General features: G+C 51.4%; 1 protein-coding gene across 3 annotated transcripts in view; it reads left to right on the plus strand.

Moving 5' to 3' along the window:
• The window catches only part of SOCS7 (suppressor of cytokine signaling 7), a 32,472-nt gene extending 21,071 nt beyond the window's left edge, over nucleotides 1-11,401 (plus strand). For 2 of the 3 annotated variants that reach the window (XM_040497329.1, XM_040497330.1), the window contains 3 exons: nucleotides 1,685-1,820; nucleotides 2,235-2,385; nucleotides 5,596-11,401. In XM_040497329.1, coding sequence (XP_040353263.1) covers nucleotides 1,685-1,820; nucleotides 2,235-2,355 — 257 coding nt within the window. In that variant the 3' untranslated portion in view covers nucleotides 2,356-2,385; nucleotides 5,596-11,401. Of the gene's footprint in view, nucleotides 1-1,684; nucleotides 1,821-2,234; nucleotides 2,386-5,595 lie in introns of those variants that run through there. The other variant, XM_040497331.1, reaches the window with a different exon arrangement.
• Nucleotides 11,402-15,998: the final 4,597 nt, after the last annotated feature.

The raw sequence follows: 15,998 nt of genomic DNA on the forward strand, positions 1-15,998 counted from the left end.
CTGAGCTGCCCAGGCACCCGAGTTAGAAGTTTAAAAAAAATTTTTTAACGTTTATTTATTTTGAGAGAGCGAGATAGAGAACAACTGGGGGAGGGGCAGAGAGGGAAGGAGACAGAGAATCCCAAGCAGGCTGTGTGCCGTCAGCACAGAGCCCGATGACGTGGGGCTCAAACTCACAAACCATGATGAGATCATGACCTGAACCGAAGTCATGAGTCCAACACTTAACCGACTGAGCCCCCCGGGCACCCCTGAGTTAAGTGCTTTTTTTAAATTAATTTTTTAAACTTATTTATTTACTTATTTTGAGAGAGCCTGAGCAGGGGAGGGGCAGAGAGAGAGGGAGAGAGAGAATCCCAAATAGGCTCCGTGCCATCAGTGCAAAGTCGGACGTTGGGCTCAAACTCACGAGCCAGGAGATCAGGACCTGAGCCGAAGTCGGGTGCTCAACCGACTCAGCCACCCAGGCGCCCCATGTGGTAACAGCAGAATACGTATTCGGACTTTTTTCTTTTTCAGAAAGTCCATTATCAATGACCACGAAAAGGCTTTGGGAGATAGTCCACAAGCTTTAATTTTTTCTTCTCATGCCTTCAAACAAAATTTTAAAACTGTTTGAAATTGAACTCCAAAAACAGTAGATGTGTTATTTTCCAACAAGTTGTGTCTACAGAATTTCTTTTGATGGGACGGTGACTGAGAAAAGAATTCTTTCAAAGCCTTTGCACCTGAGCTGCTTTCTGAGAGCAGTTTGCTTATTGGCCTCCAGTAGCCCCTTGTGTATCGGAACCAGAATATTCTTTGCTCCCTTGAGCCGTTGTCCGTGTTCCTGCCATTCTGGAGGTCTCCGTTCTGTGGCATTGACTCTCGAGGGGGGTTGGAACTCCCCAGCACCAAGCCTGCTGATGCTGACGAAACCAGGGTGTGGGACTCCCCTTGGGCCTGGCTGGCATCAGTCAGCAGGCACTCTGGCACGGAGCAGTACTGACTCCAGCCTGCCCAAGCTACTGTAGTTGCTTCTCTTTTAAAAGCATCCTCTTTTTTTTTCTGTTCCTGCACCCGGGCTAAAATTTCAGGAGCAAGAAGGGTGGGAGGAGGTGAGGGGGGCAGTGTGTGTGGGAAATAAGAGGTGGTTAAACCTGCTTGTCCTGATTTGAAGTAAATGGTAGGAGTGATAGGCTTATAAACTCTGATCCCAGCCGTTGCCTTCTGCTTACCAGCCTCTTAGCTGGAATCGGCTGGGGACCCTTCTGAGCAGCCCCAGTTGTCCCGTGCAGGATGCTGCTAGATGTGCTACGCAAGTACGTCCCGTTCCAAGGAGGGATGCTTTGATTCTTGCCCTTCGCTGAGAGCCTCGGGCCTGGGATTGGCCACTTGGCTCCAAGTCAAGTCTGTGGCTTGGCACTTTGCATTGGGCTGTTCTGAAGAGCAAGACTGTCAGCTGTCACGAGTAATGCTCGGGGGGCCCTTGGTGGGGGCGAGTAGAGTCCCTTGAGTGAAACACAGCGGTAATACTTCTGACAATGGAAATCAGCAGGTCTTTGTGGAAGGGAGCTTTTGCACAGAACGCACATATGAACTGTAAAGAAGCCCCATTTCTCTTCCCTGGATTCTCTTCACGAGGGCAGTGGTAGTTAGCTGCATTGTTCCCTCTGAATATGTCTCTTGGTTTTCGTTCCCAAAGGACTGCCTCCAACTCCAGTCCAGCTGCTCTATCCGGTGTCTCGATTCAGCAACGTCAAATCCCTCCAGCACCTTTGCAGATTCCGAATCCGACAGCTCGTCCGGATAGATCACATCCCGGATCTCCCACTGCCTAAGTAAAGTGGGGTCTCTAGGGGTGGGGCGGGAATGGAATGGAGGGTTGGTTGTAAATGTTAGTGAGGCCCGCCAGCTGATCGTGCCGTCAGTGTTCACAGGCGTCGCCCTTTCACTTCTCACGTGTCTTAGCACCCAACTCTGGAAATGTCAGCCGGCAGCCAGAAGGGAGGAAGGTGTGTGCGTGTGTGTCAGCCTCCCTTCTGCAGTCGCTATGCAGAGTGGAGTGGAGGTGGTAAGAGGGAGGGAGACAGAACTGTAATAAGTGAGAAAGTGGGAATTTTCTTAGGTCGACAGTTTTTTGTGTAGTCTCGGCCATCCAGGGGTTGAAGAAGAAGGAAGGATTGAACAAAAGCGGCCTTTTGTTTACGATCTTTGTATGTAACACTTTACGTGTATCCCTCTTGTGTTCACAGACCTCTGATCTCTTATATCCGAAAGTTCTACTACTATGATCCTCAGGAAGAGGTGTACCTGTCTCTAAAGGAAGCGCAGCTCATTTCCAAACAGAAGCAAGAGGCTGAACCCTCCACGTAGCGAGGGGCCCCCTGCTAGTCGCCACCAAGGGTATGAGCTCTCTGTCTCGCTGCCCAGCTAAGTGTTTCTGGACAGTTATCATCGTCGGCCTCGCCCCCCTCCCCCACACCCCACGCGTATACTCTCGATCCAGGCATCTGCCCATACAGTTACCAGATCTGGTCATGGGGTCCAGGGGGCACATACGTCAAATGGGAGAAGAACAGATAGACATGAGAGGCCTCAAGAGTATTTGCCAAGCAGCATGCAAGCTAATCACTGAATATAAATAAGGAGGAGGGCACACAAGTGTAAGTGTGCGGTCTTCTCTCATAATTTGACCACTCTTCTTGCTGTTGCACAAATGACGTGTAAAACAGGACACCAAAGGGGAGGAAACTTCATCAAAGGGGAGGCAGACGTGCCTTTAATTGCAACAGGCGTGTGCTTCAGTGGGAACTCCCGAGTCCCATGGCTTGGCATGTGAGGGCGAGAGCAAAAAAGCTCACTCTTCTACTTAGATTTCCATCCGGACCACTGAAAAGTAAATTATTGAAAAGAGTAAGTGAATTAGCTAAGGAATTCATTTATCTAAGTGGCTGTTCTCCCGTCACTACATTAACTGACTTCTAGTCATTTATTCTCCCCATAAAATATCTTGGAATACTGGTTTGTGCAGATGAATGGTAATTAGTCTCTTAAATTGCAGTTACGTGAGCATTGAAAGGTAAGGATGAGTAGGGAACAAAATTGCCAGAGAGTTGTGATTTTTGGTGGTGTGGATTACCTGCAGGATCTCACGTTCCGGTGATCTGCAGGGTGCAGTGATCCCCCGTCTTTCCCCTTTGCGTAGAGTGTCCTCTTGAAGCACCCACTATGTCTGCTTCCCTCTAACCTTCTCTGTTCCCAGTGCCCCCTCCCACACCGAGCAAACTAGGGGAAAAACCGGCAGAGTGACAGCCTTAGAACCAAGGGAGCCATCATCTCCCCGTGCTCTCTGCTGTCTTTATAACTGGAGAGCGTGACGACTGGCGTTTATGTCCCACGGGTTTTCCTGGGCCATGACCAAGGTGATCCCAGCTGTGTGTCTCCCCTTAGCTCTGGACATCCCTGAGCCTGTGCTCTTGGTGGAAAGCATGTGAGGTGGCCTAGTAAAGATTAACAAGAGGAGAAGGAATGAAAGGAGAGTGATCAAGAAATGGTGACCCTGGGAGGCTGCGTAGCTTTAACTTAAAGCATCCTGGGCTGGGTGTGCAGTCTCTTGTCGTATCTTCAGTTGTAGGCAAGTTGTATGCCCTCGGAAGCGACTCCTACAACATCGAAATGCTCCGATGTCTGGGAGGATTTCTCTGCTTGGTGGCTTTGCAGTTGAGATTAGGAAGGGAAGGCAGGAGGGAACGGCGGCACCTGCACAGTGGCACCCTGGTGGAGTAATTAGGACCCTTTAGTCAGAGCACTGCTTCTGTAGGCACCGTGCCTCGGGAGGAACCCTCACAGCACGTTCAGGGGTGGGCTTGGGGTGGCCGAGGGCCCCAAACTTCATCATATGGGGAATACATGATTAACACGGAGCAGAGAAGTTTTGAGGTGAGAGGGGCTTGATGGCTGAAAGAAATACAAAGGAAGAGTGGTTGAACTTAGTCTGTGTGGCTCCAGGGACCACAGTGGATGGAAGTTATAAGGAGCTAGACTCTAGTCCAACTTTAGAAGAACTGGGTTTTTTTTTTATGTTTATTTTTGAGAAAAGACAGGAGAGACAGAGTGCAAGCAGGGGAGAGGCGGAGAGCGGGGAGACACAGAATCCGAAGCAGGCTCCAGGCTCCGAGCTGTCAGCTCAGAGCCCGATGTGGGGCTCAAACTCACAAACCGTGAGATCATGACCTGAGCCAAAGTCGGATGGTTAACTGACTGAGCCACCCAGCTGCCCCTAGGAGAACCGTTTTAACAGAGAGGTCCAAAAGTGGAATGGTTTTCCAGAGGCGTTAGTGAGTTCCCCCATTTGTTTATGCACTTAGCAGATATCTGTCTACTTGTTGAGTACCCAAAGTAGGTTGGGAAAAGTGCTGTGCGGGATAGTCCCTGGCCCTGACCTCGCTGAGCTGCAATGCTCATAGGGAGAGACAGACAGACAGCAAACATGTAAATAAGTGAATAGGCTGATTTCAGTTGACTGTACTGTTACGAGGAATAAAACTTGGTGAAGTTTAGTGATTAGGGGTGGGAGAGTGGTACTTAGGTTTGGATGATCAGGGAAGGCCCCTGTGAGGAGGTATCCTTTCAGCTGAGATCTGAATATCAAGGAGTCAGAAGAGGATCTGGGAGCAGAGTATTCTGGGCAAGCGGTCCAATAAGCATAAAGGCCCTGATATGGGAAGGGGCTTGATCTGATAAGGTACAGGCCAGGGGTAGCCATTTGTCGTGAGTATGGGGGACAGTTGTGTATTGGCAAAGGATTGAACTGAGCTCCCAGGGTTTCTTCGCTCTGTGTGACTACGGGACTGTTGCCTATGGCAGAGAGTAAGCATCATGCCATACTCCCTCCAGATTCTGACCTCAGGGCCCCTTGAAAAAAGGGAAGTACCACTCCTGAAGGGGGACGCCCTATTTTGTGAAATTCAGCCCTTATGACTTCTTGTTGGTCAGCAGCCTGCTTTTAATTTGGGAGTTCTGAATGGGCCACTTGGTCTGTGCGTACTGTCACCTGGGGAGTTTCGTGTCAGGGTGCTTGGAGTCAGCAGACAGAAGAACAGTTGGGACAGTGCCCTCATTAAGTCAGGAGGTAGAAGCCGCGTTGGCATTTGTGATTATATATCACTCCTCTTCGGTAGCCAGAAGCTGCAACGACCTATAGCGTTTTTTTCTAGCCGGGCTCACCAGGGGTTACTCCAGGGGCTCAGTTTTTTCTTTCTTTTACTTTCTAGTCCCTGTAGCAGACAAGCCTCAGGAAAGGAGGGGGGTGGGGAGTGGGTGGAAAATTAAAAGGTGAGGGAAAAGGAGAGAGAGAGGTTAGGCAATGTGATGGAATATGTTTATTAGTTATTTTAGGACCTTTTTTTAGCGTCCAAGTCCTAGGCCGCTCAGGTCCCTGCAGCAAAGGCCGTTGCCACATCCTGAGCCGGGCAGCCGTGTTGGTGGGAGCCGTTGGCTTTTCAGGTCTCCGTTCTCTGTTTGAGCTGTACTTTTCCCCAGCCGAGGCTGGGCTGCTCTCCATCTTGGTTCCACTCCAGTGGGCCGCTCTGATTTTTTCCTTTTTTCATCTAGGCATTTGGTTGCCAAGCTCCAGTTTTGAAGAACCAAATGAAGCTACCGTGGAGGGGAGTGAGGAAGAACGAGGGAACGGGAAGGGCGGAGACCCTCTGTGCAAGGACTTTGGCTCCCCTCGCCGCTCTGGGGCTTGGAAGAAGCACACAACCACACTCTTTGAGCGGGGGCTCCGCCTCTTCGTGTCCAGCCCCTGTGCTATCCTGGAACTGGACGAGCTCCTTGGAAAACTGGAAGAAGTCTCAACACTGTTCCTTTTTTAGAAGTTTTGTTTTGGGTATTTGCATTTCTCCGTATGGAAAACTTCCTTTAAAGGCAGCTGGGGTTTGTGCCCCATTGGGCTGGAAGTGGCACCAAGGGCGAGGTCCATGGGAGGGGAGAGGAGGAGGGATTGCCAGTGACGGTCATTCAGCTGGTGCCAAAGGCAGAGTGCACGCGTTCACCATTGACCTTGAAGAAGGAGAGAGGAGGAGTCAGAAGTGTAAATCAAGTGGGGAGTTTCTGAGAGATGAGAATCTGCCTCTCTTTAAGCATGGGTAGCCTCAGTAGCAGCAGGAAAGAAAGGAGGGTGGGTGGTCTCGAACAGAAGACTGCTGAACAAAAACCGGCAAAGGGCCCGCCCCTGCTGGGGAAAGTAGTGGCTCCTCACATCCTTTCCTTCTAAGGTTTTAAACGTGATTTCAGCATCACCTCTCATAGAAGCTGTGCTAGTTTTGTCTTATGGAATTCCTAAGTTCTGTGACCTCAAGCCAGTCCCATTCTTCCTCCACCCGCCACCCTCCACCCTCCACCCCTCCCCTCGAGATGACTGTACATTTCACTCCGATCATGGCAACATCGTTCCTATTGCCTCTGCCAGCTGTCAAGGCAATGGATTTTCTCATCACCTGAGCAGTTGAGAGCCCTCATCATGAGCTGCTGAAGTTAATGGAGCATGCTTCCAGATTCTTAATGGCAGGCTGTACCCGTGACGTAGGAGTCAGTGGTACTTCCCTCCATATGTCTGTCAGCTAGTGAGAGGGAACATGGAGGACGGTGAGAAACGAAGCTGTTGTACTTGTGCTCTTCCGAGAAGAAGCGCTCCAGTGTCTCAGCCTTAATGGAACGTCATTGGATCAGAGAGGAGGAGAGCATTACATCTCCTGTTTTTAGGTTTATCGCTGTTGTCCCACTTCCGTGACGGGAGGTAGCAAGAGCTTTTTTATTTTCCTGTGTCTTTTCTAGCAACCCAAGCATTTTCGTGAGTCAGATCCTGTTGGCCCCCCTTCGTGGGGCAGTGTGTCAGATGCTGATTTGGGAGTTGCCCACCTTCCAGGTAGAAGTGGAGGAGGAGGGAGAAAGACTCCAGCGCTTTTCAGTGGTCTTTGATTTTTTTTCTGAAGCGGGCCATTGTCAAACCGTACGATATTATGAGTTTGCTTTTCTATAGAGTTACTCTGGGGAGAGGTTTGCTATTAAGATGTGAAAATCAAGCTGTTTGGGTCTTTATTGTTCTTTTGTAGTAATATGCCATTAGACTGCCTTTTTTGGTTCCCCTGTGCTTATATCTGCCTCATCTCATGAGATAAAATAATATGGTCAGGTTTGTGGTTTCCTGATGGTTTGGGGGTGAGGCCCCAGTGTCTCAGTAATTTATAGGACTGTCTCATCTAGAAGTGTTGGCCTTCTGCCTTATGTCCTGCATGGAATGGCCAGTCTTCCTCCTTGTAGTGGAATTGGGAGGAGACTTGCAGTGTTACCTGTGTGTAAGCATAAGTAAAGAGGGGGCCCACAAAATGAGCTTGTAGTGTAAACACAGCCCACCTTTGTTTTGTTGTGAGGTACCTCTTCTCTCCTTGAATTCTGTGTGGTACTGCCCGCCAATTAAGATAGTGATCCCAGAAATTGGCTTAGTCTGTGAGTCTTGCCTCTTGGGGGTGCAGATTAACTTGCCATCTTGCAGAAAGTGCCACCCAACAGTAGACCATATATCTGGAATCCAGTGGGATCCTTGAGTGGCTGATGTGCAGCTCTTTGGGATTCTTTTTTTTTATATATATATACCATTTCACCCACCCATCATTTAAAATTCTTTTTCTTAGTGTGTTTGCCTGGCTCTGGGCTAGATACTGTGGAAAACACAAGAGGGGAAAGACATGATGTCTGGCCTAAGGGATCTTTTAGGTGACTGCCGTCCATGAAGCAATTGGAGAATGTGGCAGAAGAGTCAAGGGCTGTCTTTAAAGAAATTCAGATGGTTAAGATCGGGGTAGACGAGGTGGTCTAGGAAAGCTCTTTGGTGGCGGGGTGTTGGGTCCTGGGCGAGGGTAGGACAGTGAGACAGGAAACACACGAATGGAAGGCTGGAAGCGGAAGTCTGCAGGCTGTGTGCTGAGTAGTGTGTGCAGCCCCAATCCAGAGCAGCAGCGTCAGTCCCTCCTTTCTCAGTTTAGATGGAAACTTCCTAGCATCAGGCAGATCTGAGTACTGAGGGCTTGTGATGGTGAAGTGGAACCCAAAGCCAGAAGTCAGCTGGCTCCTGCCCACGACCAGGGGCCTCACTGCCCTCAGCACAGTCTGGGTGCTACCCTTTGTGGGACCAGGGGTTTCCACTGGAGCATTCAGACAGTCAGGTCTAGAAGCAAACCTTAGCTGAAGAGGCATGACCCAACCTCACCACCGTCCTTCTTTCTCCTCCTGGGAAAGGGTAACATAGACCTGTGTCCGTGATCTGTGGGTGCGCTAGTCATGGCCCAGGCTGTAGCCTCGTCCTTCCTCAGGGTGGGCTGCGAGACAGAGTTGCACAGAGGGGAGACAGACTCTATCCGGAGATGAGGGGGAGGAAGAGGCGGGAGTGGGGCAGCCGGCTGAGGGACCGGCCTGGTGAGAGAGCAGAGAGAGAGCTGGAGCGGCTGGCCTGTCGCCAGCACTTCCGCTCAGCTCTCCGGGCTGGGCCCACTCCTTTGCCAGTTCTGTGTCATGCTCGTTGAGAGGCGGTCCACAGACGGAACTCATTCCTCTTTGATTGTTGTATTTTAAAGTCACAAACTGGAAAAGGTTCTCACCTCTAGGGACCCACCATTGATTTCTAAGTTGTGGATGGGTCCTTGCTCGTGTGACCCTTACTTGTTAGTGGTCAACCTACTGCAACCTTCCTCAGGACAGGTGTGAACCACCATAAGCTAGTGACAGCTACTGCTACAATTTGCTGTTACTTGAAATTCGCGTGCTGTGGCAGGAACACAGAGGGAGGAGAGGGGCTTTGCTGTGAGGACTAGGCAAGTGGGGGACGACTGGGAGTTTGGGACCATTGACGGTGGCCTTCGCCTGTTGGCCAGCTGGTGCCTAGATCTAGTGATGTGAGCCACGGGCAGCGGCATGCAGGCCCCTGAGAGGAGAGGCTGGGCGGGAGCTCGCCACCAGGTTTCCTCTCCCCTTGTCCTTCCTTTCCCTGGGGCTCATGGTGGCCCTCGCCAAGGATGGGAGTGGTGTGGGGACGGCTGCAAACACACGGTGTCCATCCAGGAAGATCGGGGGAGCAGGGATGGTGCTTGGTGTTGGCAGATCCGAACGTGAGAGCCTAGAGGAGAGCTGGATGCCTTGGGGTGCCCTCAGCCGAGGCCCTCAGGGGAGCCAGGCTGCTGGAAGCCCTCGGGTCCCAGCAGGAAATGGGGATGGGACTTTTCCCTCCAGTTACATCCTTCTGCACTGCTGCCTCCTCCTTGGCCTCAGGCCCTGAAGTTGGAGGACTAGGTGCTGGGATAAAGCTCCATGGCTGCAGGAAGGAGGTCTGAAAGTCAGCGTGCGTCTGCGTGTGTGTGTGTGTGTGTGTGTGTGTGTGTGTGTGTGTGTGTGTCTGTCTGTCTGTCTTCATTTGCGGAGGTCTTGCCACCAGTTGGGGTGTTGAGAGCATCTCCATCGTGGGGAGACCTGCCATTTGTTTTCCACTTTTAAGAGAATGACACGCCCCCTGTCCCTAAGGGAGGAGCTTCTGAGTTAGACATTTTCCCTATGGGAATCCTCTTGGTTTGGTTTGTGGGAAAGGGGGGAATGGATAAATGATTTTTATCTCTAATTGTCAACACAGCTGTTCTTACACTGAATTTGTGCTATTGCATACATGTAGCCATCTTTCTTTTCACTGCAGCAGTGTTTATCAGTAGTTCAAAATGATTTATTTGCTCCTGGGGAGTAAAATCTTTTTTATTAAAAAAGAAAAAAAAAAAAAAAAGAAAGAAAGAAAGCAAAGCGTGGCTCCCTCCCCCTGTGATAGCTGTAGGATTAGTGGGCCTCAAAGAAACTCAAGAAGGCAAAGTCGAGTCTGCCAGTCCCCGTGACCTATCCCGTTTTGCCATCGGAGCCCTCGTGCTCAGCACAAAAGGACAGGAGGCCTTGAGAAGATGGAGAGCAAAGCATTGGGAGGAGTGAGGTGGGGTTTGGGCCGTAGAGACGGAGGCACTGGGGACTCAGGTGCTTCAGTTCGAAGAACAGAGTAAAGTGTATTTAAAATACCGATTGTCTAATCTGCCAGGGAAAGACCTTTCTTTACATACAGATTCCATACTGTCTTTGTCCTTTCCATCGCTTCTTGACCTTCCTGGGAGGTGCCGGCCCAGTTGCTCCCTGCTTCCCGTCCGTCCTGTCCTCTGTACCCCTTCTCTCCTCCCTTCCCACCCCCATCTACCTCTGGGAAGCCAGTCCTGCATGCTGAGTCTGTGACTTGCCTTCATGCTCATTTCATCTCAGTTAGAGGGTACCTGGAGCTGCTCCCTCCCCGCTCCCTCCCAAGTGCCAAGAGGCATGAAGGGGCAGGTAAAAAGCAGCCAGCCATGGAAGACGCGAATGTCTGGTTGCAGCTGGACTGCAGCCTTGGCTCCTGGAGAGAGAGTGTGAAGAAAACTTAGGACACTCTTGTTCGGAACCCAGGATAATCACACACCGCCCGCCCAGCTCGGGTGGGGCAGGAAGGCTGGTCTGGCTACTCCATCCCTGGTGCTCCCTTGAACGGGGACCTGCCCCTCGCCGTTCGGCCCAGAACCTTCTTCAAGGGACAACATAATCCAGGCACCGCTCTGTGGGCAGGCCGGTCGTCGGAGCGCCCACGCTGGTGCTGCCCGTGGCACAGCCACTGCTGTACATTTTTTGGTTGTTTTTAAGAAACTCAATGAAGAGGGGTGTCATTCTGGGCTCAGGGTGGTTGCCAGTTCTTTCCCAGAAGGGGAGCCGCACCCCCTGCAACCGCCTCTGTCCTGTTTGCCACCCTGCCCTCCTCCAAGCCAAAGTGTGGCCTGGCTTTTGTCTTCCCCTTTAGTTTTCCTCCTCTCTCCCCCCTTCCCCTTTTTGTGCTTAATTTATTAAAATAGTTGCTGTATAATTTATTTTCATAAACGATAAAAAATTACTAAATGGTTAAAATAGACTTGCAGGCCAATCTTAAACGGGGCGGGAGGGTCTGTGGGGCGGGTGGGGTGGGGAAAGGGAAAGATGTTTTGATATAAACAAATGCACTTTGGGTGTGTTTTGGTATTTTTCTGGGGATAGATGGGTGGGTGTTGGGATGTCCCTGTAGATCAGTTCCAGAATGGGGTGTCTGTATATACTGTATTAATAGGCATGTTTGACTCTCATAAAGGGATGTTAGTAGCTCTGCTGCAGGTCCTGTTTGGAAACCCCACGTACAACTCCCAGTTTTTGTAAGTGTCAGTGCGGGGGACATTTGACTCTTGTGTTTGTATCTCCTTTTTATGATTGCTGTACTGACCCATGTCTTTCGGGGAGGGGTGAAAAGAGATTTGAAATAAAAATGTTTAGAAATTACTTCATGTTATTTGGGTTCGTGTTTGTCAATCTTTCTGCCCTCTCCTACCCGCCACCAGCCCCGCAGGCTCACGCGACCCACCCCTGGTGATCATCGGGGCTTCTCCGCGATGTCAGCCAAGCCGCACACATCCGGAACTGGTCTGGTCAGAATTCGAGACATTGGAAAGTTCCCCCAGACCAGTGGCCATTGCCCAACGCTGCTTTCGCCTTCCCGGGCAAGCGCAGGAGAATTCCAGAGCGTTTTCTGGGGCCAAGTGCCCATGGCCTTCCGGTTGGTGAGCAGTGGTGCGGGACTGTCGCGAGGGAGGATGCATGTTTCCCCTAGCGGTCTTCCCCGATGTCTTCCCCCCCAGGCTGGCAGTTAAGGTTTCTCGAGAGTTTAACCTGCATCCCTCGTGCTTCTCCAGCCCAGTCTCTTCTGGAGCTGCTCCCTTTGGAGACAAAAGGAACAGAATGTTTCTCTGATGGACAACCAGGCGTACTTGGAGCCACTCGAAACTCTCCTCTTCACTTTCCCTCCTAATCCCTCTGCCAAGTCCCCCACTCAGAGGGCCACTGTGCCACCTTGGCACATCGAGGGGAACTTTCTGCAATTTCTCTGCATCTTCAGAGCAGGAAGCATGTGAGATGAAGCCCAGTTTGGAGGAGTTGTGTTTTCATAGGACTGGTTAGAAGCGCCTCACGGGGGAGTCTGGGAATCCCCACTCGTGCTAGTCACGGGTCGTGTGGGGAGGAAACGGCGTATCAGTTCTGACAGCCGTTCTGTGATAGCATGAATTCCCCATTAAAGCTTTCTGCCCTTTTGGAAGGAAAGGTGCTCCAAGCAACGGAATTGAACAACACTACAAGGGAAAAGGCTTAACTCAGAACCAGCAATTGAAATGCTCTAATGGCTGCCGTTGGGACACAGTTGTCCATCATAAGGAATCTTTGCTAACACCATCAGTCAAGAGTGTTAGTGTGCATTTCTTCAAAGGAGAGACGTAGGTTTTCCTCATTTCCGACCAGCATTGTTGATATCAGTAATGACTTATTAGGAAAGATAGAGCCTCTGACTTGGGCGATACAGCCCGGGAAAGGCATTCTTTTGGTAATAGTAAACCCCAAATAAACAATGACCCCCTGCCATCCTCTTTACCCCCAAAACTTGACCCCACCTGCATCACCCCCTGTGTTCCCTGGCCGTTCTCTCCAGCCACCACTTTCTGGCACGAAGGCTGTTCCATCTCACCTGTGAGTGGTGCCTCGTCGTGCACCTGCCTGACTAGAATTCAAGTACAAGCACACGGCAAGTGGTGACCGTGTGGGGATTCACCTCCTCGTTCTGTTTGTTGCGTGTCCCCTGAGGAGGAGGTGCGAAGAGTGAATTTTCTGTCTTGGTTCTCTCCAGCCTCTCGTGAGCATCTTGTGCATGATGATTCTTGTGCCACGTGGATTCTGGAGACCAACCCTTTTCATGTGGCGCTCAGCCAAAGGCACAGGTGTTGACTCCAGTTCTGAAGAGGCGTTAGCTGAGTTACCGCTGGCCTTTAGTGGAGCCCCTTCTCGAGAGATTTCCAGAATGAATTTTGATCAATCTAATCCTACGCACTGATCCCCATTTAAGCTGCCACTTCAGACTTCATCCTGCTCTAGCCGCCGTTGTCATGCCCCAATTTATACGTCCCCCCTTTTCTCACCTGGGCAAGTCCAGCGACTTCCCAGCTGGTCTTTCTGCTGTCTCCCCTCTCCAGTCCTTCTAAAAAGTCCTTCCATGGGCGCCTGGGTGGCTCAGTCCGTTGAGCATCTGACTTCAGCTCAGGTCATGATCTCACGGTTCGTGGGTTCGAGCGCCGCATCGGGCTCTGTGCTGACAGCTCGGAGCCAGGAGCCTGCTTCGGATTCTCTGTCTCCCTCTCTTTCTGCCCCTTCCCTACTCGCAATCTGTCTCTCCCTCTCTCAAAAATAAATAAACATTTAAAAAAAGTAAAAAAAAAAAAAGTCCTTCCAAAGAAGGTGCTCAAGTTCCTTTCTTAGTTTAAAATCATCGGTGGCTCATCCTAGAGAAGAAAATCTTAACTCCTCAACTTGACATTCCAGGTTGTTTTTCCTCCCCCGGCCACACAGGCTGCGCTCTGGTCATGACATGAGACTCGAAGTCCCCAGATGTTGGCATCCCTTCCCCTGCCACTCCAGCTTCTCTCATGCCGGAGGACCCTGACCTGTCACCCTCTTCATTTGAAAACTCACCCTTCAAGGTTTTGCTCCAGGGTCACCTCTGGAATTTTCGTCAGCCGCTTGTGGCCAAGTCCTCCGTCCTCTGTTACTCGTTCATGTGTCTGCCTGCTTGCTCCTCTGTGACTTCTGGTCTGAGAGGGATGGAGCCTGTGTCCCGCTCGGCTTTCTCCCTGCTCCCGGGGCTGGCACAGTTGGGTAGATGTGCCAAGGTGGTGGTGGTGGTTGAGGAAAGGTGAGATCAGCCCCCTGCCCAGTCAGCCAGCCTTGAACCTGGATTTTCACTGTTCACGCGGAAAAACCTGTTGGGGAAGATGTTCCCCATGTAGGGTCAGCAGGCTTTGTCCAGTGACCAGAAATTGCACTGAACCCCCCCCCCCCCACACACACACTGAATTCTCTGCCAACAGAAAGTCTGCATTGAGGGGCGCCAGGAGGGGGGGCTCGGTCGGTCAAGCTTATCTGACTCTTAGTTTCAGCTCAGGTCATGATATCGTGGTTCATGGTATCGGTATTGAGCCCTGAGTTGGGTGGGCTCGGCATTGGGATTTTCTCTCTCCCTACCTCTCTGCATCTCCCAGCTCTCTCTCTTTCTCTCTCTCTCAAAGTAAAAATTAGGGGCGCCTGGGTGGCTCATCGGTTGAGCATCTGACTTCCACTCAGGTCATGATCTCGTGCTTCATGAGTTTGAGCCCTGCATGGGGCTCTGTGCTGATGGCTCAGAGCCTGGAGCCTGTTTCAGATTCTGTGTCTCCCTCCCTCTCTGCCCCACCCCCTCTCACACTCTGTCTCTCTCTCTCTCAGAAATAGAAATAAACATTAAAAAAATAATAAAGAGCTCAGCTCAGGCACCCTTCTTCATGTCCTGGGCTTCTGGTCTCATCCCGTGTGGTGTCACAGCCTGGCTTTCCCTGCCCACTTCTGAGAACTTGGTTTTGTGTCTAGGCCTTTATTCTGCAGATCCAGGGGTGGTAAGACAGGTGGGGAATAGGAGACGCCAGCTAGGTTTATACTGGGAGGGAAAAATCAGTGTGAGCAGGTCACAGCTGAGTCCTGGTGGGTGGGACAAGACTCCTTTCTCCAAGTGGAGGGAGATGGGGAGGGAGCCTTTGTTCTCTCAGTTCCCAGGCAGAGTGGGGAGCTGGTGGAGAGCACCCTCAGGGCAGGGGGGCTGTAGTTTGGAAAGTCTGAAATGTGAGGGACAGTCTGGTAGCAGCCATTCTGTGTGGGACATTGGTAGAGCTAAAGATTTCTAGAAGTTCCTTCCTTCCTTCCTTCCTTCCTTCCTTCCTTCCTTCCTTCCTTCCTTCCTCTCTTTTTCTTTCTTTCTTTCTTTCTTTCTTTCTTTCTTTCTTTCTTTCTTTCTTTTTAAAATTTTTTTTTCAACGTTTATTTATTTTGGGGACAGAGAGAGACAGAGCATGAACGGGGGAAGGGCAGAGAGAGAGGGAGACACAGAATCGGAAACAGGCTCCAGGCTCTGAGCCATCAGCCCAGAGCCCGACGCGGGGCTCGAACTCCCGGACCGCGAGATGGTGACCCGGCTGAAGTCGGACGCTTAACCGACTGCGCCCCCCCAGGCGCCCCCCAGAAGTTTCACTGCACCTTGGGTGTCATCTCCTGGCACCCCTTCCCTGCAGTTGCCACCCCCCCACACACACACACACACACATGCCCTGGTGTCAGTGAAGGAAACAACAATAGGAGTAGATACCCTTTTCTTCTGGATGTAGGGCTATTTCTCTGAATGGACGTCATATGCAGAAGTGAGCACAGGCCCAGCTTTCAGTGTGAACTCTTATTGCATCTGGACAGTGGGTGCTGCGTAGTGCTCATCTTCTGCTCTGTCCCCCACCCCCACAGCCCAGGGCTGTGCCAGCGCACCAAGAGATGCCCACAAGAACGAGTGCTGCAAACAAGGGAGTGGGTCAAAGACAGCCAGGCCGGAAGTGAAGGTGGCAGTAGGGGAAGGTCCTCTGGGCTGGAATCACCTTTGGTCCTGAACTGGGGCAGGGTGGGGGGGAATGGGGGGGCAACCATACCAGAACGGAAATTCACACCGGAAGCAAGGTGGGTAAGGAGAGAACCCAGAAGGCCGTTGTGGAGTGTGAAGCAGAAGCATGAAGCTAGGGTGCGGTGCTTCTCAGCCAGAGCAAGGGTTGGTGAGCCTGAATCACTCAGGCAAACTTTTTAAACTTCACACTCACCCTGAGACTGAGACACCCCCCCCCCAACGCTGGCCCGCTTAGAATCTCAAGGGGTCAGGTATGGGGGCGTGCGGGGGGTTAGAATGGTGGACACGATGCATCTGAGAGGTCCATGCCTACACCCGCTTGTGAACACTGTTAGGGAGGACCCTGCCCGGCATTTGTCCACCTGGTTCGAACGTG

Source organism: Herpailurus yagouaroundi, unplaced genomic scaffold (genome assembly GCF_014898765.1).
Source record: "Herpailurus yagouaroundi ecotype Mexico unplaced genomic scaffold, PumYag 189, whole genome shotgun sequence".
Classification (NCBI taxonomy): domain Eukaryota; kingdom Metazoa; phylum Chordata; class Mammalia; order Carnivora; family Felidae; genus Herpailurus; species Herpailurus yagouaroundi.